This window comes from Macrosteles quadrilineatus, unplaced genomic scaffold, assembly GCF_028750875.1.
Source record: "Macrosteles quadrilineatus isolate MER2022 unplaced genomic scaffold, UCM_ALF_1.0 Scaffold_1__1_contigs__length_201487025, whole genome shotgun sequence".
NCBI lineage: Eukaryota > Metazoa > Arthropoda > Insecta > Hemiptera > Cicadellidae > Macrosteles > Macrosteles quadrilineatus.
In genome coordinates this window covers 201,355,722-201,380,927 of record NW_026542594.1, presented here as the reverse complement: position 1 = coordinate 201,380,927, position 25,206 = coordinate 201,355,722, and the positions used below count along the sequence as shown (strand labels likewise).

Sequence of the window (25,206 nt, the reverse complement as noted above, 5' to 3'; positions counted from 1 at the left end):
GACAAACTGCGTGCCGTTGTCCGTAATCAACACATCCGGAGCTCCATGTCGAAGTAGGATAGCCTTCAGCTTTGTCACCACATTCTTTGCGGTTGCAGACGCAATGGAGGCGAGTTCCGTCCATTTGCTGAAGGTATCCTGCACCACGAGCAGAAATCGCTGACCCCGTTGTGATCTAGGCAATGGGCCTACCAGGTCAGCAGACACTGCGTACCACGGTCCTTGGGGTTGTCGGAAGTACATTTTCCCAGCTGGTTTCGTTTGGGGTACTTTATAGGCCTGGCATTGGGCGCAAGACCGTACATAGGCCTTCACCTCACGACGCCAGTTAGGCCAAAAGTACTCCCCACCAACTCGGGCTAACGTTTTCTTCACCCCAAGATGTCCTGCCGTAGCCGTGTCGTGGTTTTCGTGCAGCACCACGGATACTTGGTCGCTTGGCACACACACCCTCCATGTCGTAGGTCGATCCTTCCTCGAGACTGCACGGTACAGCTTACCGCCGCGAAGCTGGTATCTCGAGTATCGCCCAGGGTGTTTGCTGACCAGATTGCAAAGGCGGTCATACCAAGCACTGTGGCTGCCCGGCGGGTTACCATCGTTGTCCACGTCGGAAGATGGGTCGTCAGTCTCCTGCTGCGTCGGACCAGGAGCTTCGTGATCGATAACGTCACCCGCCGGATCATCGCCGAGTGAAGGTTCGTCACCTTCAGCATCGGTTAGGCGTCGTAACCGCAACTGTTCCCTAGCACCGCGTCTGGTTAAAACTCCGACCTCAAACGTAGGTTGATCGGGTTCACCAGACGAGCTGGGCACTTCAGGGACCGGCTGACGAGACAGGGCGTCGGCCACTCTGTTCGCTGTCCCCTTGCGGTACCTTATCTCGAAGTCGAATTGCTGCAACTCCATAACCCACCGAGCCAGGCGCCCACTAGGCTCACTGAGCTTAAGCAGCCATTTTAGGGCGACATGGTCGGTTATCGCAATGAAGTGGTAGCCTTCGAGATAAGCCTTGAATTTCCGAACAGCCCACACGAGAGCGAGACACTCCTTCTCGGTAGTCGTGTAGTTCTGTTCGGCCTCAGAGAGTAGCCTACTGGCATACGCAACGACCACTTCTCGGTCGTTTACACTCTGAGTTAGCGCTGCTCCCAGGCCATAATTCGAGGCGTCGACCTGGAGCACGAAGGGTTGGCTGAAGTCGGGACAGGCGAGAATCGGGGCCGTCACCAAGGCGTGCTTCAGAGCTTCGAATGCCTTAGTTTGTTCGGGTCCCCAGAGCCACTTGGCGTTCTTCTTCAGCAAACCTCGAAGCGGAATGGTTACTGAAGCGAACTTCTCGACGAATCGCCTATACCACGACGCAAGGCCTAGGAAACTGCGAAGTCCCTTGACGTTCGTGGGTGCGGGGAAATCCTGTATGGCGCGGACCTTCTCAGGATCTGTGGCGATTCCATCTTGGCTCACGATGTGTCCCAGATACTTCAGCTCCCTACGGGCGAAGTGACACTTCTCGGGGTTTAAACGAAGGCCCGCCTCGCGTAGGCGGCGAAAAACAACCCCCAGAAGTTCTAGATGCTCCTCGAAAGACGTTGACACTACCACAAGGTCATCAAGGTAAGCGAAGACCTTCGGCTCCAGCTCAGGCCCGATGACTCTATCCAGAAGGCGCTGGAAGGTGGCACCGGCCGAGTGTAGGCCAAACGGCATGACCTTGAACTGAAAAAGGCCTAGGCCTGGCACAGTGAAGGCGGTCACGGGGCGACTGTCGACGGCCAGTGGCACTTGCCAGTAGCCTTGCTTCAGGTCTAAGGTACTGATGAACTTGGCCTGCCTGAGCTTCTCAAGGATGGCGTTAATCCTAGGCAGAGGATAGGCGTCTTTGATCGAGGAGTCGTTCACCCTGCGCATGTCGATGCAAAAGCGGTATTTCCCAGTCGACTTCCGGATCAACACAATCGGAGAGCTCCATGGACTCTCGGATGGTTCGATTACATCATCCTTCAGCATGGCAGCTACTTCGTCGTTGATGACCGCTTGCATTGCAGGGTTACGAGGGTAGTGGCGCTGTTTGATCGGGACAGCGTTTGGTTTGAGCCGGATGACATGCTCAGTCAACGCCGTGGGTCCCACAACAGCATCGAAGAGAGGAAGTTCTTTCTCGAGAAAATTCTGGAGATGTCGTTCTTCCTTTGACGTCAGCGGTTCCAGTGTGCCCGTCGCACAAGGAAGAGTCGTGGTCGTGTCGAAAGTGCCATCGTGGTTGACGTTTATTCGTATGAGGTTAAGGTTTCGAATACACCTCATACCCAATACGACGTCCGTGGTGAGCCCAGGCACAAAATAGGCTCCGAGTAAGAGGTTTTCACCTAAGATCTGGGCCGGGATGTGGTACTTCGTCTCAATCCGACAACGTGTACCATCAGCCATCCTCAGGTCCGCCGAAGATATCTCAGGTTTTACCCCACACTCGTCGAAGTGACGAACAACCTCATCCCCGACGAGGTTTACAACTGCTCCGGTATCCAACAGAGCTTGGAATCTCTTTCCAAGGAGCAAGGTGTCGATAAAAGGTCGGATGTCGGTTGACTCAGATGATTTTCCAGCCGACACATACGAGGTGCTCACGTAATTGAGCTCGGTAGACGTCGTAGGCGGCTGCGCTGCGGGCTCAAGTGACCTCACTATGCCTGAACCCGATTCAGTGAAGGCCGTTATGTACTGGAGCCATGAGCTCCATTCTTCGGAGGTAGTGTAGCTACGGGGCGTGGGCTCAGGCGACCTCCGGCGGCCTGAGTCCGTCTGGCGTTTCCCGCGCGACAACCGCAGCTCGTAGTGGCCACTCCTACTTGTTTGCAGTAGTAACACCGCAACACCTTCGGCTGATTGCAATCTCGGAAGACATGTCCGCGTGCATCACAGTTCCAGCAGACTGGAGGGTTGCGGTTACTCGATGATCGTGATGGGCTCGTAGACGGTAGGCCTTGGCGCATATGGTTAGGGACGGTGGGCGTCGTATGCCTTGCCTGGTTACCCCCACTCCTTGCAGGGTAATCACCAGTGCGGCCGGTCTTTGGCGAGGTAGGTTGCAGTTTACGGTCAGGCTCCGAATATTCCATCACCGCAACATCGACGAAACGGTCCATTCGACGCCTGGGCGTGTAGGCAGTCTCAGGTACCAACGCTTGAGCAACTGGAGGGGGAGGGCGGAACAGCTTGCGCTCCCGTAGCAGCTCCTCGTATTCGTCGGCTCGCTCGATGAGGTCGGGTAGCGTGACAAAGTCATGACGTCGTATCATGAACTTGTACTCCGGCCTCATGTTCAAGTACACCAGGTCGATGGTTTCCTGGTTAGAGAAAGTGCCGCTCCGTCGGATCAGGGTTGTCAGGGCAATCACAAAATCTTTAAATGCCTCTGTTTCACCCTGAGTGCGCTTCCGTATCTCGTCATCCAAGTGGCGATGATAGCCAGCAGGGAAGAACTGGACCTCGAATGCCCGCCTAAAGTCGTGGAAGGAACGCCACATCATTTTGTTGTTCCTGTACCAGAGGAGAGCTTGGCCATGTAGAAGTGAAGGCAAAGCCTTCAAAACGTCCTCTGGCGACAGAGAGTAGGCCTCGCGCAGCTCCTCTAGACGCTCCAGGAACGAAACCGCATCTCGTCTGCCGTCGAAGCGCAAGTTCCACTTCCGGACCTTGTCACAGAGGGCGGACGACGTTTTAGCAACGTCCTCATGCAGGTCATGACTCCGCAGGACGTACGAAGACCGGACACCTCCATACACATCGTTCGTCCGAGACGGGACGGCGTACCGAGAGGTTAGCTGGTCCATCTCGTTAGCTGGCGGCTCAGCGTAGTCAGCATCATGTGTTCTTGGGCCCCGCCGTTCGAGGTTCAACACCTCGGCTAATGTGTGCTCCATGCTGCGCAGGTCGGCATTGGTCGATAGGCCTAGCATTTGGCGTATGCGGTCCAAACTTCGATGTATTGGGTCCTCGAAGGGGTATTCCCGAGGCAGAGACCCTTGAGCCGAGTCGAAGGTATGCTGGGCATCAGTAACGTCCTCTTGTCCGGCGAAGGACAGTTCGTGCGGTGCCGAGGTGACCGCAGCAGGTGGGCTCTGACGCTGGAATGTCGCAGGGGGTAGGCCTACGAGTCCATAGGTACCAGGTGGTCTCCAAGCAGTAGGTTGATGCGTTGACCCCGTTCGGTAGTCGAAAGGCGAAAGGCGTGGAGTAGGCTCATGCATCGAAGTCCGGGCCTGGTTATATAACACCTGGCCAGTCATAAGCACCTCCTCCTGGGAAGTTGCGGGGGTCTGAGCACCAGCGTTGATCCGCCAGTATAGGCAAAGGCGCCTGCGAAGTTCCTCTACCGTGCCATGGGTGGGTAGGTCGAGTCGCTCCACTTCAGCGATCAACTGTAGTTTAGACAACCGGTAGATCCATCCAACGCGAGGATCTTCCGTTGGGGCGAGCGGAGCGGAGTAGCCGGTCGAGGTCATTGGTCGTGTGTACACCGTCGATGTTGTGGTAACCGTCGATGCGCAAGAGCAGGTGGGGATAACCAATGACGTAGTCACCACGGCACCAGCCGTGGTTAGAACTCCTAGCGTCGTACAAACTTCAGGGAGTGAGTTAGGCATAGCTGCAAAGTATTAGTGCACAACAAAACAAACAAATGGCAACAACAATTTACAAGGCTGAAATTGCTTAACAATTTTGAAAAATCCACAATAGGCCTATTTAAATTCAAGCCTAACGTTAAACAGCACTAATTAAGTCCAAACCAGACAACTTTAAAAAAAATTTTTTTTTCACAACCTAAGTCCCAACTAGGTACTCAAAACCCAGAAAATTTGTTAAAATAGGACTAAGTCCAAACTGCTCCAAAATCCAATAATAAAAAGGCTAAAATGCAATAGGCTACTATAAAGTAAACGTTTTACCTAAAATAAATAGGCTATCACACAAATAGGCTAAAATATTTAACGCTAAACACCAATAGGCCTAGGCTAGCAATAGGCTACAATGACGAAACCAGAAAATATGTAGGCCTAAGCTACCTAATAAACTAGAAATGCTAGGCTAGAACGTTAACGTAGAATAAAAAATAACAGTAGGCCTAGGCAAACACTTGATAGGCTAGAGCGGTTAACGTAGGCTAAAATCTTACAACTCGACGTCAGCTGCTACAGCGATCTTAGCTTGAGCTCACCAAGTACTATCAGACTATCCAATCACTGGTCCAACTGGTTCGGGCGCCATTTATGTGACGTAATTTTCCTGGCGGACGACAAGTGGGAAATTACGCCACCGGTAATAAAACGAGGATCCCAGGATTCGCCCTAGTCTGGTCGCGGGGAGTTTCCCAGGAGTCGATAGTGATTCGGATAGCCTAAATTTGATAGCCCTGGTTGTCAGAGCTCGAGACGAACGTTACGGGTTACTAAACACCCAACTAGAAATCACCACTCTAGCCTAGGGCTTGTGGGGAAATTAATAATGTTGACTTGACTCTGTGGGCAAATATCTAAATGACACACTACTAGCTAACTTAACGAATCAACAAGTAAGCTAAGTAGTCACTCCGCTTACCTACGGAGTTAAGTTGTCAACCTGAAACAAACAAGGTTAGAACAAGAATAGGCCTAACCTAGTCTAACTCCCACAGAGTCCGAATTTACTAAATGATAAGGAAACAAGTTAGCCTAAGTGGTCCAGGTGAGGAACGAACAAAAAACGAAACTAAAAAGGTGAAACTGCTCCTTGAGCCAAAAACGAAAAACTAAAACTTTAACTTCCTCACGTGTTCAACTTAGACCAACTTCGACAGAACTTGTCCAGCAGAAACCTGTCTGCTGGAACAGACTTTGGTACGTTTGGGGAACTTTAAAAAAAGGGTTTTATGAATTAAAAAAGAAAGTCCCCAGACGGATTATGAAACGTAATCGAAAATATATTTCACCAACTGCAGTACTTTACTCAAATTGTTGGTTAAGGCGTATGACTAGGTCTGCGAATCAGGCCTAGCCTAGGAACTTCGACAAAGTTCTGCCGAAACACAAGTGACAAAAGAAAAACCTAAGTTGTCTTAGTTTTACACAACTTACCAAACGAAGTAATACTATTGTAAAACACTTTTAGCGCACTCGATGCACCACGAACTTAATAGAAGGCTAACTTTTAAGCTACGAACGAAAAAACAAAAACTCTTCAAATCGAAGACGAAAAGACGAATTAGCGATTGCGAATCCTCCCAAAAGCCGGGAATACGAATGACCCAAACTTCACAAAACTTCTTCTTACTTCACCTTCGTCTCAGAATAGAGACGAAAGTTAAAACGATTCCTGATTGGTCAACGAGTTACAGAAACCGAAAAAAAACTGGCAGCGAAGGCAGGCGCATGGCAGCTTTAACAGGCTTTATAGCTGCCTCGCTCACAAGGTGGATCAGCTGCTCTTATTCTCTCCCGTAGCCCGCCCTCAGACGCAGTCGAACAACCCAAACAACCAAACTGACACCAACGTCGTCTGCGGTCTTGGTATTTGAGGTTAGGTACGATGTCAGTTTAGTGTCGCGACTAGGCTTACTCAACAGCTTATGTTTAGCTGTTTAAAGTTCGTGGTTTAGCCGTTATTTTACCCCCTACACATTTGAACCGTTACAAAGCCTGGGCGTTAATGGAAGAGCCAATAACTAGAATTGATTGTAAATTAATTAGACTTAATGGAGTTAAAATGTTTGAAAATTTTTAATTTATTGGTAAAAGTTGTATACTGAAAGTTTGTTTTTGCTCAATGTATTGGCAGCATGACTGGCTTACTCCATTGATCTGGTCAAAGGGCCCAACTCACTTGACAGTTCTGATAGCCTTAAGTATTATAAGAATTAGATTGGATTTTGTTATAAATGGACTTAGGAAAAATTTACTGGAATCTCACCAGTGATATTGTGAAATCGTAAAATAATTTGGGGAAATAAATTATTTGATGTAGGCCTGCACTATCTATTGATTAGGGAAAGATGGATTAATGATAATCTTTGAAAATTTTTGGTTAATTACTTTGAAAAACTGAGAAGGGTAAAGCGAGAATTAATTGTTTTATGTGATGCGTCGATGAAAGATTGCCTGGTTTCCATTATTTAGTCCTTGACTGAGTAGGCAATGGGGTCATGCGTTTCGTATTTGTTTTTTTAAATTACTGAGTAAAAAGTTGTATCTGGAAAAGTGTTGTGATTGGCGGGATTTTGTCCCTGCATCGGGATTTTTCGAACTGCGGCAGGGATGAAACGAGTTTTTATCCCTCCACAGGTGTTTGTATTCTTTCCGCGGGATAAAAATAAATTTTTCCCTGGAACGGGGATTTTTATTAAATAAGGTGGGATAAAGGGAATTTAAATTTCCTTATGGAATGGGGATTTTTACTGACTTAGGTGGGGATTTAATTAGGGATTTTTTTTTAATTTTTTTTTAGATTTTGAATTGAACGTTGAATATTTGAAAGTGAAACTAGGGCCAAAGCTATTTATTTGTGGAATTCTTGTTAATTTGTGGATAGTTATTTGTTCATAGCTTGCGTTTATTTTTAATTTGGGTCAGGTTAATTTATGTCCGTTGCGACTTCACACTTGTTTTGTTTTGTTGGAGCCAGTGTCGCGACTCACCCCGACCCCCCGGCCTCCCTTGCCCTCTGCTGGGACTTGGGTCTCAATGAATTCCCCTGAGTTTTTCTTTTCTCAGGTACCATTCTACCCTCGGGGTCCTGATTTCATCTGACGGTACATTATGAGCAACTTGTGAAAACGACAAGTCCTCATTGATGTGAGACTGATCAAGGGAACTGACTGATTCAGGTACACAGCCGATCCATTGCAGTGTTCTTGGAGATTTTACATCTTCATCCAGATCCTCGTCTTCTCTTTTCCAGGTGGTGCGGTGGTGTAAGGAGCGTAGCGATGCGATGGTGAATTCGCATTCTTCCTCTCTTACGTGAGGTGTTCTCTTCTCTTTTCCAGATGGTGCGGTGGTGTAAGGAGCGTAGCGATGCGATGGTGAATTCGCATTCTTCCTCTCTTACGTGAGGTGTTCTCTTCTCTTTTCCAGGTGGTGCGGTGGTGTAAGGAGCGTAGCGATGCGATGGTGAATTCGCATTCTTCCTCTCTTACGTGAGGTGTTCTCTTCTCTTTTCCAGGTGGTGCGGTGGTGTAAGGAGCGTAGCGATGCGATGGTGAATTCGCATTCTTCCTCTCTTACGTGAGGTGTTCTCTTCTCTTTGTCCAGGTGGGCTATTGCCCTTCACTCTCGTCTAGTGATTGACCGTGAATCATATTGATTACTTCACTCCAGTTTTTCCTTTTTTTTTTTTCTTAAAGTCCTCGGGAGCCCGAGTCTCTGGGTCCTACATGGTGGGAACCAGGGTGGTTGCTGGGTGGGAGAGTTGTTTGACACTGTGCTGCCATATTGGGTTTCTTGTTTTAAATTGATTAATTGATAACTTGTGGGTTTTGGGAGTTCTTTTTTTATGTTGCTTATCTGATGTTTTTTTGTAAATGTAGATTCCGGTACGTTGGTTCTTCCAATGGGCTAAGGGAGACGTCACACTGGGCCGTGGCTAATCCCTCGCCAGAGGAAGCTGTCGTGAAAAATTGGGGGAACCCTTGATTGGTTAAAAATAAACGGTCAAGCTGATGTTAGTAAAAAGAATAAATGTTTGTTATTTAGATAAATTGGTTAGTAGTTTATGATAATTATATGTAACCGTGCACTGGATAATTGTTTTTGTTTGTTATACAGAGCAGTTTTATATAGGAGTGTAAGCCAGGCCTTGCTGTCCCTGTTGACCGGGACACATGGAAACTCCTTGCTGCGGACCTGCTGTTGGAGTAGTGGCTCAACACTGTCCCACTGTGATGGATCTGGTTTGATTAGTGTATAAGTCAGTAAAATAACCCAAATTAGTACCTGTAATTGGCCCTGAACTGAGTTGAGGTTGTTAAATTATGCTCGCTTTAGCCTTGTTGTAAAAATATATGAAAAAATGTAACTTGCGGGGGAAAATTATTTCGAAAATGTGCAAAAATGATAAAGCAGTTAGGAAAATTTTATTTTGAAAGGAAGTATGTCAAGTATACTTCTGGTGTAGTTTTGGCTGACCATGGGTCAGTGGATTGGCTCATAGCCTGAAAAATTTTTGTGCATTGGAAGTGTGCCCCATTCGGATATGGGCATCGTTCAATGGTGAGTGGTCAGCGAGGTGGAGGTGTGGTCTGAGCCTCAGGCGTTTGACCACGTTTGGGATTGCCTTGCTTGCCGCGCTGTATTACATTAGGCACGGCAACATGCTAAATTCCCTGTGGACTAGGTCCAGGTGTCGTGTAAGTGTTGTTTTTTTTTGGGTGGGGGACCGTTTATTAAATCGAAGTCACAAAGTAAGCATGAGCTCCATTAAAGACTCTGCATAACTTGTACTGTTGAGTTAGGCCTGTTCATTGGCAGCAATTAACTCGTGTGGGACTCTGAGAGTTCTGGTACGGATGTTGTTTTTTTTATAAATGTTGGCGAGAAATCTTGCTGCCGGTGGTCCCCCTGTAACTCGGGTGTAAGAGTGTTTTTTTTGCTCGTACCTGCGTACGCTCGCCTAGCCTAACTTGCTAGCAGCTACCAGTTGTACTTGAGCGTGGAGGGGAGTGATAAGAGAGCGTCCCCTGAGCCTAATGTGTTTAGCGCTGTGAATGTGAGAGTACTCTTGCTCGTACCTGCGTACGCTTGCCTAGCCTAACTTGCTAGCAGCTACCAGTTGTACTTGAGCTGTAGGGGAGAGTGGTGAGAGCTTCCCCTGGAGAAAGTGACACGTGTCATGTTAATGTGAATTGTGAGATCTCAAGTCAGAACCATGGGTAGTTTGGTTACTGACAGTTGTAGAATGCCTGCCTGATTTATCAGCAGCGTTCTCTGGTGAATTCGAGCGTGGAATTAGTGACGATTGTTGTCTGTCTTCTGTTAGGGTGGAGAGTACGAGTTGCTGACCTGCTCCATGACGGCCTGGAGGGTAGCGAGCTGCAACCATGGCCTACGCAGACAGGGCCACTACTCATGTGAGGGGGGCTGACAACAACGGAAACGTCTGGCGGAGACCAGGAGGTTCCAGTGGCAGGTTTCAACTATAAACCAGCCACGAGTCACTGTTGGAGTGAATAGAGTCACTGTTGGAGTGAATAGCGCTATTGAGGATAGACTGAGGTGATCACCGAACCCTGAAGGTAAATGGTACCATGTTCCAAACGAGCTCGACTTCAAGTTACCGGGAAACGCGGCGGGAAGACTTTTATACGGAAAGCAAGACACTAAAACGAAATAGTGCGCCTGCAAGAGCGTGAATTCGCGAAAGATTAGTGTGATGATTCGGAAAATTGGTTAACGCTAATGTGTTACTTATTAACAGGAGATCTCCTATGGACAACTTTACTTAGGTTGATCTAGGTAGTTGATAAGTGTTGTGACTGTCGATTTGTTCTTATGTTATTATGTTATCGGTTATGTGTGGTGGTTATTTTTGTTAGGTCATTGGGTGTTTCAATGACGAAGGACCTGGGCGATTGTAATGTTATCGCAGAATACTAGGCTCCTATATTGGTTGTTGTAAAGAGTGCTCAACTTTTAGTTTAAAAAAAAAAATAAAAAATCTTTTAGCTCTTGACCCGTGCGTCTGGTATTTAATTAAATGCCTGAAATTAATGGATATTTCCACCTGTGGAGCTGGAATGGAGGAGCTACGAGAAAGTTCAAACAGCGCTGTTTCCCACTAACTTCCCTATACCCTTTTCCTAGCCCACCCGAATAAATAGGCTGGATCGTAGACTCGTCCATACCAGTTAGTTTTGAAAGTTGAAATTGCAAATAATCAGTAATATGTTAAAGAATCTAACTGGCATAAGCCTGGAAAGGCCTTGTTTAGAGAATAGCCGGCTCTCTAACCCTGGCTGGTGAGCACTCCTAGAAACATTAAGTTTTCTGGTCTAAGTAACTACAGCGGTAGTTGGGTTAAAATGTTGTGTCGTGGGTTGTTTGTGTAGTTGTGTTTACTCTTATGTTAGTGAGTTGGATAAAGGTTACTGTAAAAAGGGGGCAAGTAGACTGGTCATGTACAGGGGTGATTGAGTAATGGATCGACCCCAAGTGAAAGCTCGTGCGGCTTCTCCAGAGCGAGTGAGTAGCGTTCGAAATTTAAACCAATGCGCTGAGCGCACACATTATGTTTGTGACTAAGGATATAAATGATAGCGTTCGGTACGCCTTACCTATGAATGATATAGTAAAATTAAAATCATGAGTTAAAAGTTTGTTGACAGTCTGCTGGTCCGCGGTGTGTGATTAAATCGCTGTGAAAGTAGTTTGCGGAAAGTGCAACCGTAAGTTTTTTTTGTTAATTAGTTTATTTTTTTTTTATTTGTGAATTGGGCATAATTCCAATTTGATTCACTGATGCTGTGTGCTAAGGTTAAATGTTTGATAAGGATAGGTACATGTAAGATGTGAGTTAAGTGTTAGGGATACATGTTGTATCACCGTTGGGGTTGATAGGCGTTAGGTTGTTTAGTGTCGGGACACAATTTAACGAGTCATAATGAGTTTGCGTGAAATGTTTTTCTTTGTTAAAGTTTAGTATGAGGGGCTAAGTTTTATTAAGTTATATTACCTTTTATGTTGTTGTATCTTGTAACTTTTAACTGTGAGTTCTTTTTGCTCAATATGATAAATGTTACGCGTGTTTTGTTCGGTGTTTGGTGCAGTAAGTGTTCTTTTTTTGGTTATCGTTATTGTTCTGATTGATGGTCGAGTGGACCATGTAGTTAAGTTTTTTTTTGTAATAATTTACTTAAGTAATCTTTGTAAATTCGGAAGGACTATTAATCGTAATGTGTTGGAAAACTGTTTAGTAACTTTTGTTGTTGTATTCGAAGAAAAGAGTAAGAGACGTATTATCAAAATTCGAGGGGGGTTTAAAATTTTTGGGAATAGATAAAATTTAAATCCGCCCAAGCCACATGACAGATACCTTCCAAAAACCTTTCCAAATCTTGGCATAACTTGGAGACAGAGAAAGCTACGTCAACAGAATTTGTATAATGCACTTCAGTAGATTGAAGCTGCGGCAGAGGGCCCAGTTGGAAGGGCAGGCTGCATGCCGAGGACGGCATGAACTTGAGGTGGGGGGAGTGTGACGGCCTGGCATATTTGCCTCATTTTGTTGTAATTTGTTAACTTTGAGCTTAAGCTGGTTGGCCTTACTCCCTAAACCTGGCCCGTTGGCTATCACCGAATATTTGCTAGGTTGATGTGTCAACCGTATTTAGCAATATTGAATTTTATTTAACTTCACATAAGTCTCCAAGTGAACCTTGCAACTCATACTCCAATTCATTTCATTACTTTGTAACCCTACAATAATCCTAACCAGACGTCGTGGCTTGGCCGGATATGCCTTGGAATGTGCTGAATCTGCATGCACGTGTGCCGCGATAAACAATGTTACACTTCTAGACTCGGTTCCTCGCTTCAGTTAGTTTCATTAATGACAGTTGTGATCGTTTGGCTGCAGCACCAGACGGGCGAGTAAATTATGGGCTGAGCGCTCAGCGTGTGCTGATTGGCCGATGACGGTCATGTGACCACGCTGAGGCTATCGCTCGGACGATGCTGAAGCAACCAGATCGCGCCGGAATGTAGCGAACGACGGTAAGGTCCGCGCGGGCGGTCTCCCCTTTCATTCCATCTTACTCTTTTCTTTTAAGTCCGCGTACGTTTTAAATTCAATATTGTGTAATTCGTAGTATTTGGTAGAGATTTGATTCAATTTGTAACGTGTTATTTTAAACGATGTAATCATGTAAAGTTTATTAGTTCATTAATAAAGTGTTAGCTGATCCCTATTCGCTTGTTTTAATATTCGTTCTTCCTGCTCCCAACCGCTACGAAGACCAAGAGAGGCTGCTGTGACACATAGACGACATCTTTGTCATTTGGCCCCATGGAGAAAATAGCCTCAACCATTTTTTAAATAGCCTAAACACTTTCTCAACATTGAAATTCACTTGGGAATTATCTGAAACTGCGGTTCACTTTCTTGACGTCATGGTGGAACTGAAAAATGGCTCAATCTCCACATCTGTCTACACCAAACCCACCAACCACCAACAGTACCTACACTACAACAGCTGCCATCCCAACAACACCAAACGCTCCCTACCCTACAGTCTTGCCTTAAGAGGGAAACGAATAAACTCCGACAAGAAGAATCTGATAACTTACAACAAACAATTCCAAACTGCTTTTGAAAATAGAGGATACCCGACACAAACAGTCTCTTCGCAAATAAAAGCGGCCCAAAATGCTACTGACAATCCACCTAAGAAAACCAAAACCACCTACGATGTCAACCTGGTGACTACTTACTACCCAGGTCTCAACAGGCTCAATAACCTTTTGAGAACCGGCTACAACATGCTTCGAAGCTCCACCCAGACCAAAGATCTCTTCCAAAAACCCCCCACCATAGTCTACAGACAACCTGCCAATCTAAAAACCATCCTAGTCCATCCCAAGTTACCCGACCCGTCCGTTGAACCACCTCCAAGACTGCCCCCAGGTTCCTACCCATGCAATGAAACCAAATGCAAGACCTGTGGCATCAACATTCCTGCAGAAACCTTCACCAGCACATCGTACAACAAAGAGTACAAAATAAAAGACCACATAACATGCAATAGCGAAAACCTGATCTACCAACTACAATGCAAACTCTGTCAAGCTCAATATATAGGCCTAACCACCCAAACTCTTAGGAAAAGGATGAATGGACATAGACAGGATGTTAAAACAAACAAATACAAACCCATTGCAATACATGCAGCAAACCACAACTTAGACTTTGATACATGTTTCACCACAAAAGCCATAAAATCCCTCCCCAAAGACCAATGTAACAGCTCCCTACTCAGAAGGTGGGAACTAGCCTACCAATACATCACTGATTCCAGAAACCCTCCTAACCTTAACATCGGATAATTCACCCAACCCTTCCCTCAGCTAGCTTCATTTTTATAGAAATCAACCACCATATGTATATATGTGTATATAGATGTACATAACAACAGGAATTTTCATTTAATTTTAAACAACAGTTGGCAACACTATTGTGGAACTTTTGAATTCGAACTGTAACTGCCAGTTTTCTTTCTTCTCCCTTCTGATAAAGTCCCTAACTGGGACGAAATATTAAGTTTTTCTGTGTTGTGTCATGTGTTTTATGTGTAATCAAGGCTAATCTGGACTCTATCTACCAGGTAAGCTAGCTGATCCCTATCCTTGTACATAAAAATTTTATCAGTACAGTTCACCTTTGTACTGTACCGGCTCACTCCTTGCTTTGCTATAAACGATCCACGCACGAGCGCTTAGTCTATGTGGACGGGCAAATGCAAGGTTAAAAGAGGCCGCCAACCTCTTTAAAAAAAAGAAATGGACCACCAAAATCAAGAACATCTTCTGTGGTCAAGGCAAAATCGTAAAAATCTTATTCTGTCACACCAAAACCATGAACGTCTTCTGCAGTCATAGTAATATCGAGATCGTCTTCTGCAGTCACAGTAAAATTGAGAACGTCTTCCGCAGTCATAGCAATCTTGTGAACTTTTTCCCCGATCCCAGTGGCATCATCATCGCCCACAATCTCGTACAAATCATAAAATATAGGTCTAGCATCTTCGTAGGTTAAACTATTGGTTTAACCCGACTTAACAAATATAGGAGACCTGCGGTCCCCTAATGATGGCACTTACTTGGACGTGACTTTACACAAGTACTCTAAAGCGGTCTTGGGCAACATGCTGAGGTTGCGGTTGTAGACGTAGAGCAGCGCGGTCATCACAACCAGTCTGTTCTGAGCTAGTAGATGGTCCATTTGAGGCAGAGGGCCCCACCTCACCAGCTTAGTGTTACACTCCTCTAGTCTACGTAGTGCAGCCTCTGTCAGTGAGGCCGGGGCAAGACTCATCGGCTATAATCAAAACATATATAATACTATCTAATAACCAACTGCTTTCAGCATCAGATATGACTCCTGGAACTGTGTCAAGTGATTTGATCAGTCACAGAGAAGTAAAGTACAGAGGAAACCTGATTATGGGAAATTCCTATCGCACACGCCACAGGGTCTTCCTCCACCGTGAGCGTTGTAGTACTTGAGGACGAGGGGTGGTGATGGACTTTGCCCTAGACACCATCACTAGTGCTAGACACCACTTGACTGTACCATGGAGTGCATCCTCTGTTCCTTACTTCTCTTTGGTTCAGTCCATACTTTAGCAATAAAATTCTCATAATGTGCCCTACTAAGTATCCATGATGAATAATTTAAAGTCCTAGACCCAAGAAGTTTGCTGTACAGAGAAAAGTGCAGTACAGTTTGAGGTTAGAGCCCTTGGAGATGAAAGAACAGGTAATCTCATACAGTACTCTATTTCTGAAAGAATTCCCACCTCCTCCTATAAAAAATAACTACTTAAACAGTTGATTTATATTGGCACAATTAACCAAAATTTTTCTTCAACTGCCTTATTTTCTGTAAGTAAAAATGCCTAATCAACCATTAAGTTATTGGCAAAACAGTGCAATACTAATTGTTAAGATTAGGGGGTTGGTAGATGCCAGTCCAATCCCATTTAAAAGATTGTTTATTTAATCATTGAGCATTTTCTCTCATTTTGTAAAATAACTGTTGCTTAAGATTTGAATGTTTTCAATGTATCATAATACCATTCGATTAAGCATAATATTCAAGTGTGACGAATCCATACCAAACTGGGATTATTTTCAACTAGTTTTCATCATACTATTTCATTACAAATAGTTTTTCAGACATTTCACTGTATTGGTGGACACGGTGCAACACACCAACACTGCTATAGTAGGTACTAGACTACTAGACATACCTCGTGGTATATGGAAGCTTGTGCGAGGGAGGGCAGACGGAATGATATTTCCCTCGGCTGTCCCTTCTCGTTGACCACCTCCAGGTTGTATATGCCGACCAGCAGCGCTTCCACTCCTCGACAACTCTGCACGAAAAACATCAATTTGCAAACAGGGCATTAGAACTTGGCTACCTCTAGAGTTTGGCAGCATCCTACTGTGTCTTGTCGGGTATTTTGATAGGAGGATGATAAGGTTTTGGTAGTGACAACAAATTTACAGTAACAATAATATTAATGCCATCAACCTGATCAACCGGTTCTGCATTACTGTCATAAAGGGATATAAAATGGACATTTTAGCAGATTTTTAAATTTCTTAGTCGATTAAAAAACCAAGTTTAAACAAATACATCCTCAACGACCAATTCCAGTAAAAGTCTAACATTATTTTCAACACTGAACTACGAGGGAATGTATCTGGATTGGCTGGCCACCACTAACCACAAAAAAAAAGACCAGATAGGTCTGATTTGATAGGCCTAACGTATTAAAAATATCTATTTCCATCTCATATATTGTGTGTAGTGAAATGAATCTATAAAGACCCACAATAATGGGTAACACAATATTAGTTGCTGGGCAATCTCAATCGTTGGACTATTTGACAGAGGTAAGACAAACCTGTCTTAAAATGATATTACAGATTGGATTAGGTTTTTTTTTTAACTTTATTTGATTTACAATCTGTTCAAGTTGAACAATAAGCAAATGATATAAATAGTAATACAAAAATAACTTGAAGAACATGAGCTAGTGATTGACCACCGTCAACACTAGCTAACAAAGAGAATTTTGATAACACTTAGCCGAATCTGAATGGTAGGTCCAATATCGTATGTCGCTTCAGTCTGTAAATGGTGTTGTGATTGTCCAATAAATTAAGTGCAAGATGATTTGAATGATTTTCCAATTTTATAATGTATTTTTCACTAGATTTTGTAATTTCTTCTTTTACTGTTCGAATTTGAAGATCATTGTGAAGTGTTCTGTTGGTAACAAACCAAGGAGCGTTGACAATTTTACGTAATAATTTTGATTGGTAACGTTGAATAATTTCAATGTTTGAGGTACTTGCTGATCCCCAAAGCTGAATACCATAAGTCCAAATTGGTTTTAGAACTGTTTTGTACAGTAACAATTTATTTTGTGTACTGAGTTGTGATTTAGATCCAAGAAGCCAATTAAGTTTAGTTGTTTTTAAATTTAGATGTTGTCTTTTAGTCCAGATATGTGCCTTCCAATTAAGCTTTGCATCTAGGTGCATGCCCAAGTATTTTATTTCTGTTACTTGAGGGAGGTGAATATTGTTCATGGATACTGGAGGACATGTAGCCTGATTTAAGGTAAAAGTAATGTGTGCTGATTTTTTATTTTCATTAATTTTGAACCTCCATGTTTTAAACCAATGAGAAATTTCATCTAAGTTTAGCTGTAAATTTTAGAAATAAATTATTGTACCCACCTTACTCTCGCTGTGAGCGACGGCATTGAGGTAGACATAGACAAGGGTGGGGAGGAAGAGCAATGTGAATCTCTGCAGGTCTTCTTCTCTAGACCGATAGAAGCCAAAGAGTGCAGTACACACTGGGTCTATCAGCTGGAATCGATTAAAACACTGTTATACACTAAGCCTGTTGCAACAACTTGGTTTCAAACTATTGAAATCCAGGATTATTTATTGATAAGACTATTCTGATGTTTAACTCTAATCCGGTGATGGTAGTATCTGATGCTGCGGACCAAAAAACCTAGCTCGGTTTGCACCGAAGTACCGCTACCGACAACTCAATTCTCATTACTAGCAATTCTCCCAAGAACCATAGAGTATTAAGGTACCAAGGAAACTTATGGGACAACCTTGTACTTTCAGCTCTAGTCTATTGTGCCCGAATTATGACAAGTGAGGAGGAGCCTGAATGGCAAGTACTTTGCGGAAATCCTTACCGTACAGAGCACAGGGTCTTCCTTCACCGTGAGCGATGTAGTACGCGAGGGGGGCGGAGAGAGGACTTTGCCCTAGACCCAGATATCGTTGCCAATGGGCTAATTAATGAAGCTATTTAACAAAAGGTTAGACAGTAACAAGACCGGGGTTTGGACCGTTCCCTTGTAAAAACCATAAAAATTTCAATGGCTTAGATTTGCACAAACAAAAAGGACTTGATCAAATTACTTAACGATTATTGTCTCAACTCTGATAATGTTTAAACCTTCAATTTCGAGTGATCTTCAGATAGTTGTTTACTCACTGAGTGATATTTGTGCCTCTCCTCAAGGACGTTGTATATGGCTGCTATAATCTCTGCGTTGTGGTGAACAGTTACAGCAAACGTGTGTACCTGCAAATGACAAACAAGTTGTAACTAGGAAAAATTAGAAAATAAAATAACTTGAAACAGTAATTGGATATCATTTTTTACATTGAGTGTTGGTTTACTGCAAACATTATTGTGAGTAAAAATAACTGCAGAAAGAATGACTGCAAAAATATTTTGGCTAAGCTACATGATATAAATTGTCACATTATAATTTTTAATGATAGTACATATTTTACTGCAAATAGGATAATATTGTATTACAGTACATTGTGGTACCTATTGTGTTACTTAAGACTACTACAGGGACAAATCCTTAAAACCTAAAGACTTTTATCGTTATGAAACACATTTCCCAGAAATCTAAAAACTACAAAAACTAATCTATTAAAGAAGATAAGGTTAGAGAACTTTCTCCCATTACACATAGTAAACTTACGGTATGTATTGTTTTAGTTTAAGTTTAAGTTTTGGGAGGAAATATCCGTTTTGGGCCCCTCTGAAACCAAAAAAGTGGTTCAAAGTGATGTTCAGTCTGTGTGTCTATGTGTGTGGATGTGTACAGACCCACAGACTTACAACTGGGTTCCGATTTTTATGAAAATATGTATATGGGTACTAATTCATAGTATCGCCAGGAAATGTTTTTCATTTTTTGGAATTTTGGATTTTTATGGCGATTTTCCCATATGAAAAACCCACCTTGAATCTTCACAAAAACAGCAAAACAATATTATTTAACATTTAATATGTTATGGCCCTAAGTCAAAACCAAACGGTACTACCACCATTTCTGTATCTAAAGATATTGCAATTTTTGTGATTCCCCATAAAATCTCATAGTTACTCCCACCGCTTACCCATGACAAAGTTAGTTGAATAATGGGAGAAAGTGTATGTACTGTATTGCTGATACCGTTTATTCAGTTTAAAATGCATCAAACCTGGCGTGGTCAGTAAGTGTACCTCCAACCACACCTTAAGAAGCTTAGTGAAAATAAGTATTTATGTACGTGGACGTATTTAATACTAACCTCGGCTGGACTCAGGGCAGCGTAGTCTGCTAGCCATTCTCTCACCAACTGCTCCGTCATAGCATAGCCCCGTGTCTCCTGTCACCTATATAAAATAAATATTGTTTACAACAACTGTAGGCTACTTAGTTTAAGGTAAGATCTTTTGATGGTACGTTGGCTTTTTCTGTTATTATCTCACTTGCATATCCTAGGGCTTGGCTCACGCCCAAAGGGTTTAACACATTACTCCATGAAAGTCCTGGCATTACTACATGGATAATTGGTGATTGGCGGGATTTGAACCCTTGACCTAAGGGACCAAAGTTACACCCTACAACTAGACAAGCTACATGGGTTTACTAACTTATCATGTGTTAAGGTTGTATGATGAGAAAAGAGGGTTTGTATCCTCTACAAATGAATTCTTATACCTTGTGGCATATATCGATTCGGGATCGAACTCGTAACAGTAGCGAGAACAAAAAAGCGGTTAGCGTATGGGTCTTGGAGTAAGATTTGATTTCATAGCAAGAGCAAGGCATTTGGGGTAATTTTACGTTGAAACCTGGCTTTAACTAATAGCCTATTCGTAATCCTTAAACAATACCTGCACAGGCTATTCAAACAAAAATACAAATTTTTGAAATTTAAAAACGTAGTGTTGTATTTATTAATTATTTTAAGTTAATTATATTTAGAACTCTAGAACTTCAGTGCAAGAGGGGAGGATTTGATTTCCTTCACATCTACAAAAAATATAAGTTTGGACTGCTATTTGTAAAAGCGTTTACCTATTCTCGTCAACCAACACCTATTTTTGGCATAGTTCTTTGGTGTTACCTATTGTAATTTATTACTGAATGGTATAGTAAATCTCTTGAAAACCATCTCTTAAAAATGCGACAGCAATAGAGAGCAAGAATAAAAAACCAACCTATTTCATTTCACTTCAGTAATAAATTGCCACAAACTTTTAAATAACTTACAAAACAAACTATAAATAAAAATAATAGTGTTAATTAGCTACATCCTAAACTTAAAAATTGTGACTAAATTAAAAATAAATTAATAATTAACCACCTCTTAATTTACAGATCAAAAGTAAGGTTACACTTAGGCCTACTGGGAAGAAAAATCAATTTATGTTGATGTAATATCAAATTTATATTTAACTCTGTTTAAAATTAACTGAATAATGATAAAGGAAGGAACTGTTCATGTGTTATGTTGATAACCTCTTTGAAGCTTCGGTAAATGTTATCAAGGTTGAAACATATCTCTGACAATGGGACTCAATGAGTCATCATATTATTGTGTTAGAGTGAGTCGTTGAACAGTAGTTTTATATCATTAAATTCAACCCTTTTTATATCTATTTGATTTTTTTATACTATAACCTTTTAGGTTACAGTTGATGGATTATGGCAGATAAACTATTGTCATTCTACAGACTTAGAAAACAATGTTCTTGATCATTTACAGTACAGCTGCTCTTAAGTAAAATCAACATCTGTTTGACTCTAATAGCTATTTACCTTACAAGAGTAGTAAGAGCGTTTTTACATCACGCATGTTGAATGTTGTGCAACGAGCGGAAGCGTGTTGCATAATTCACCTAAGTGATGTAAACACGCTCTTGCGTAACAAGTAACGTACAAGATTTTACCTGACCCGACAATATACAGGGGGTTACGTACAATATTTTTCATTATCCATATTTATCATCTTCTAACAGTAACGTTCTTTTACAAACAAAAGCTAGGTTAGGAAAATTCTTTAAAGCATAACAATATAAAACAAGCGCACAGCTGATTTCTAGCGTTGAACGTCGTTGGCTCCATAGAGGTATATCTTGTTAAGTTGAGCACTCAATGTTATTTAAATGGGTTTCATTACTTCACCGAGTGAATTTTTGAAACTTTACTTCACTCGTGAAGTAAAGAAGTAGTATACATCAAGCTTGGGATAGGGAAGTTTAACATGGAGGGTTAGGTAAACATTATTAACAGCATTAACATTGTAGATCGTGATGTGTTACCTAAATTAAATTAAACTCCCAACTTAAATAATGCTAAAACCGACTTTTCCCCAGACTTGACATACCTTAAATGTGAACCTGTCAGCGACAAAAAAAATAAACAAAATAATAAGTTCTTTAAATAGTAAGCATTCATCCAGCTATGATGAAATCCCAATGCCCTTAGTTCAACATGTTAAGAAATATTTAATAAAAACCCTTAGTACATTTAATAAATTTGTCTTTCATTAGTGGCTTTTTTCCAGATAAACTCAAAATTACCTAAATCAAGCCTCTTTTCAAGAAAAGAGATGAATCAACTATGTCAAATTATAGACCATTGTCGCTGCTACCAATAATCTCTAAGATTTATGAAAAAGCGATGTATAAAATAGATTAATAACTTTTTTGGAAAAAAATTATATTGACAAAGAGCAGCATGGTTTCAGAAAAGGGCGGTCTGCTGTAACTGCAGCGGTTGAGTTCATAGAATCTGTAATAAATTCAAATGAGGGGGAGAAAAGGTTGAAGGGGTTTTATTAAATGTAACTAAGGGTTTTGACAGTGTCTCACATTCTTTACTTATTAATAAATTGGCAAAACTACAAATTAAAGAACCTATGTTATCCTGGCTAATAAGTTAGTTAACAAATAGAAAACATTTGAACTAGTTTACAACAATCAAAATAATTCAGTTATACAGAAATCAAAGATGAAACTAATTTTGGGCCCACTTTTATTATATATATAAATTGATTACTTCAAGTCATTTCTGGTAATAAAGGAAACAAAATTTGCATCTATGCAGATGATGCCAATTTTAAAATAAGTGGCAAATCTGCCATAGAAATAGAACAATCTATTAGCAAAAATCTAAGTGATAGGGCCTATAAATAACTTCTTAAGTGATAATTAACTAAGTTATTGCTCAATATTTCAAAAACTAATTTAATGCCAATCAGCGCCACCAAGAGAGAAAATAATTTGTTCAAATTAAAAAAAAAAACATTTGAAGTCACTACCTCTATACTCTATAGAAGAATATATGTTAAATTAGTGTTTTATTTCTATTAGACTTGTTTTCTTTATGTTAAGTTTTAGATATAGTTTTTGACGCCATTCCATGTACTGATTTATGTACAATATGAAATAAAGACGATTTGATTTGATCTAAACAGTTGGCTAAAAAGGGTTTAAAGCCAATCTCCTTCAGAAAGTTGAAAACAATTTTGATGAAACCCGTGAAGAGATTGTAGTGAATACAACATAAGTAAATGTTGAAAAATCTGGCCAACTACCTTACACCAATTTTGACATGAGTAACTTAATTCAGTAAAGTAGTTCTCTTAATAGCTTCCAAGATTATATCGAGGATAGCAATAAAACTCCTAAAGACCTCTTACTATAGGATCTTATTAAATTGTATGAAACTCATACTGTGCAGTATCAAACCAAACCTCATAGGTACCTGTGCAGTAGGGCCTATAACAGAATTGGGATTCAGCAAATCGTAACGCATTTCATGAACTATAATATATATTAAAAATAAAGCCTTTCTATTTACAAAATAAATTAGTAAAGCAATGGTTTTTATTTGATTGACAGCATTATAGGGTGTTTAGTCATATTTATATTTGGTTATTTTTATCCTAACCTAAAATACACTATAGAGCAAAGAATATATTTTGTTGGTAAAAATTAATATTCTGATGAGTATGTCTTTACTATTTCTGCAGTAGGCCTATTTTAGTTTTCAATATACTAAGTAGGCTATGTATGTTTTGACTCAAGTTAGCAGACACTATAAAAAATTACCTCAAAAAGCTTGTCAAAAAGTAGAAAAGTGCTAAGTTTAATTTAACAATTTTACATCATAATATAAACAATTCTGCTATGTGTAGGTGCGGGGGGGGGGTGGGGCGGGGGTCGCTCTATGCCTCAGTACTGGGCCAAATTCAACGTTCCGCCACTGCAAAAATTGCCATGACAACACTGCCTAAGTTATAAGTTAAGTTAGGCTATGCTGAAGTGTTTGACTCTCAGGAAGTATTTTTGCAATTCTTGATAGGCTAGGCTAAGTCTATAGGCCTGGGGTGGACTTCCGTATCGGTTGGCACAAACAAAAGAATGAAAATATCGATCGATATATCAATCATTCGATAAACTGTTTGGTTAGTTATGTAAGGTTACGGTAACCTAAACCAAATTATAGGCCTATATTGAATGAAACAATCGAATAATCAATATTTTCATTTGGTTGTTTAAGCCAATACAAATACGGAAGTCTACCCTAGACCTGATGGGTACCGTTTCTTAACTGGGCTATGCTAATATTGATTGAAACTATCAAATTGAAAATATTGATTAATAGATTACACTTTTAAATACATCTATTATAAAATAAAATTATCATAACCAGGTTAGGTTATGTTAAACCAACCAAACTTGCTAATGGTGAAAAAATCGCATGAAGGTTTACTAATGGAATCGATAGTTTCAATCGATATTAGCATACTTACTTACTTACTTGATACTTGTCTTCTTTATCTTTGACCGTGGTTACGGATTGATAGCGTCAAATTTTTAATACTATATAATAAAAACATATATTTACAACATAAATACTAAGGCTGTGGTGGAAATTTCAACCCGGCATGAGAGGTTCCTCTACCAACTCTTGCACACTATAGAAGGGCCTTTGGGGTAGACTTCCGTATCTGTTGGCACAAACAACCAAATGAAAATATTGATCGATATATCGATTATTTGATGTATCGTATGGTTAGTTAGGTAAGGTTAACCTAACTAACCGAAGGATATATTGAATGAAACAATCAAATAATCGATATTTTCATTCGATTGTTTGTGCCAATAGATACGGAAGTCTACCCGGCCTTTGCAAGAGAGGATTGCTCACTGTCGCTTTAAAAGCTTTCAGGTCTAAGTTCCTGACTCTTTCGGGCAGGGTGTTAAAGATCTTTATAGCAGAGTGTGGGTAGCCCAGTTAAAAAACTGTACCCGACCTGATTCAGACCTACAAAAGTAAAATATATCTACTTTTCATACCTAAGCATAGTAAAAGCCAAATTCAATAGACCTACTCCTTGCATCTCTATCCTATCAATTGAATAAGCATGTCCTATAAAAATCAAATAGGCCTATGATTTAGGTAACACAGATAGTCCTACCCTTTTATAGTTAAGTGTCTGATAGGTTTTGAAAATACTACTCAAGTAATGAAAAGCATTAAGTAAAAGATCAAGTCATGTCAATTTAAGTCAACTCATTAGATCTAAACCACTTGTATGCCATCACTTGTATTTAGGACCTAGGAAAGCCATAACGAACTTACAAACGAATTCTGCCCTAACACTGGCACTTTGAGATTAATCACAAGTAATTAAAATACTCAATTGAAATAAGTTAGAGAAAATAAAATCAATTACATAAAATTGGGTAGCAAGAGCAAGACCTACCTCAACTAGTGAATTTGGTTCGATTTTGACGATTATGTTTGACTAAAATTTCGACGTCTGCTTTAATCAGGTGCGGCAACTACAGTCGTGAGATTGTGAAATAGTCTTGAGATTAATGTCTCAGAAACGTTGATTTTAGAATATTATTATACAATGCAATACTATTTTGTAACACAAAATATTGTTTTGCTTTTGTAATAATACTAAAAACACACATTTAGCGATGAGTCTCACGGCTTATTAGTGGCATAGCTTATATTTGGGGATTTGTGGCACTCTTTGTATAATGCAAAATGTGGCAAATTAAAAGTTAATCCCACGCAGGGGACGAATCTACGCACTACAT

The 25,206-nt window shown here is 41.3% G+C and overlaps 1 protein-coding gene across 5 annotated transcripts in view; it reads right to left on the bottom strand.

Moving 5' to 3' along the window:
* LOC128994381 (hyccin-like) overlaps positions 1-24,944 on the bottom strand; it is a 46,384-nt gene extending 21,440 nt beyond the window's left edge. For 2 of the 5 annotated variants that reach the window (XM_054418954.1, XM_054418921.1), the window contains exons 1-6: positions 24,861-24,944; positions 19,386-19,470; positions 18,286-18,375; positions 17,499-17,633; positions 15,995-16,120; positions 14,843-15,060 (exon numbers count right to left, since the gene is read on the bottom strand). In XM_054418954.1, the coding sequence (XP_054274929.1) occupies positions 14,843-15,060; positions 15,995-16,120; positions 17,499-17,633; positions 18,286-18,375; positions 19,386-19,445 (629 nt within the window). In that variant the 5' untranslated portion in view covers positions 19,446-19,470; positions 24,861-24,944. The other 3 variants (XM_054418938.1, XM_054418930.1, XM_054418947.1) reach the window with 3 other exon arrangements.
* Positions 24,945-25,206: the final 262 nt, after the last annotated feature.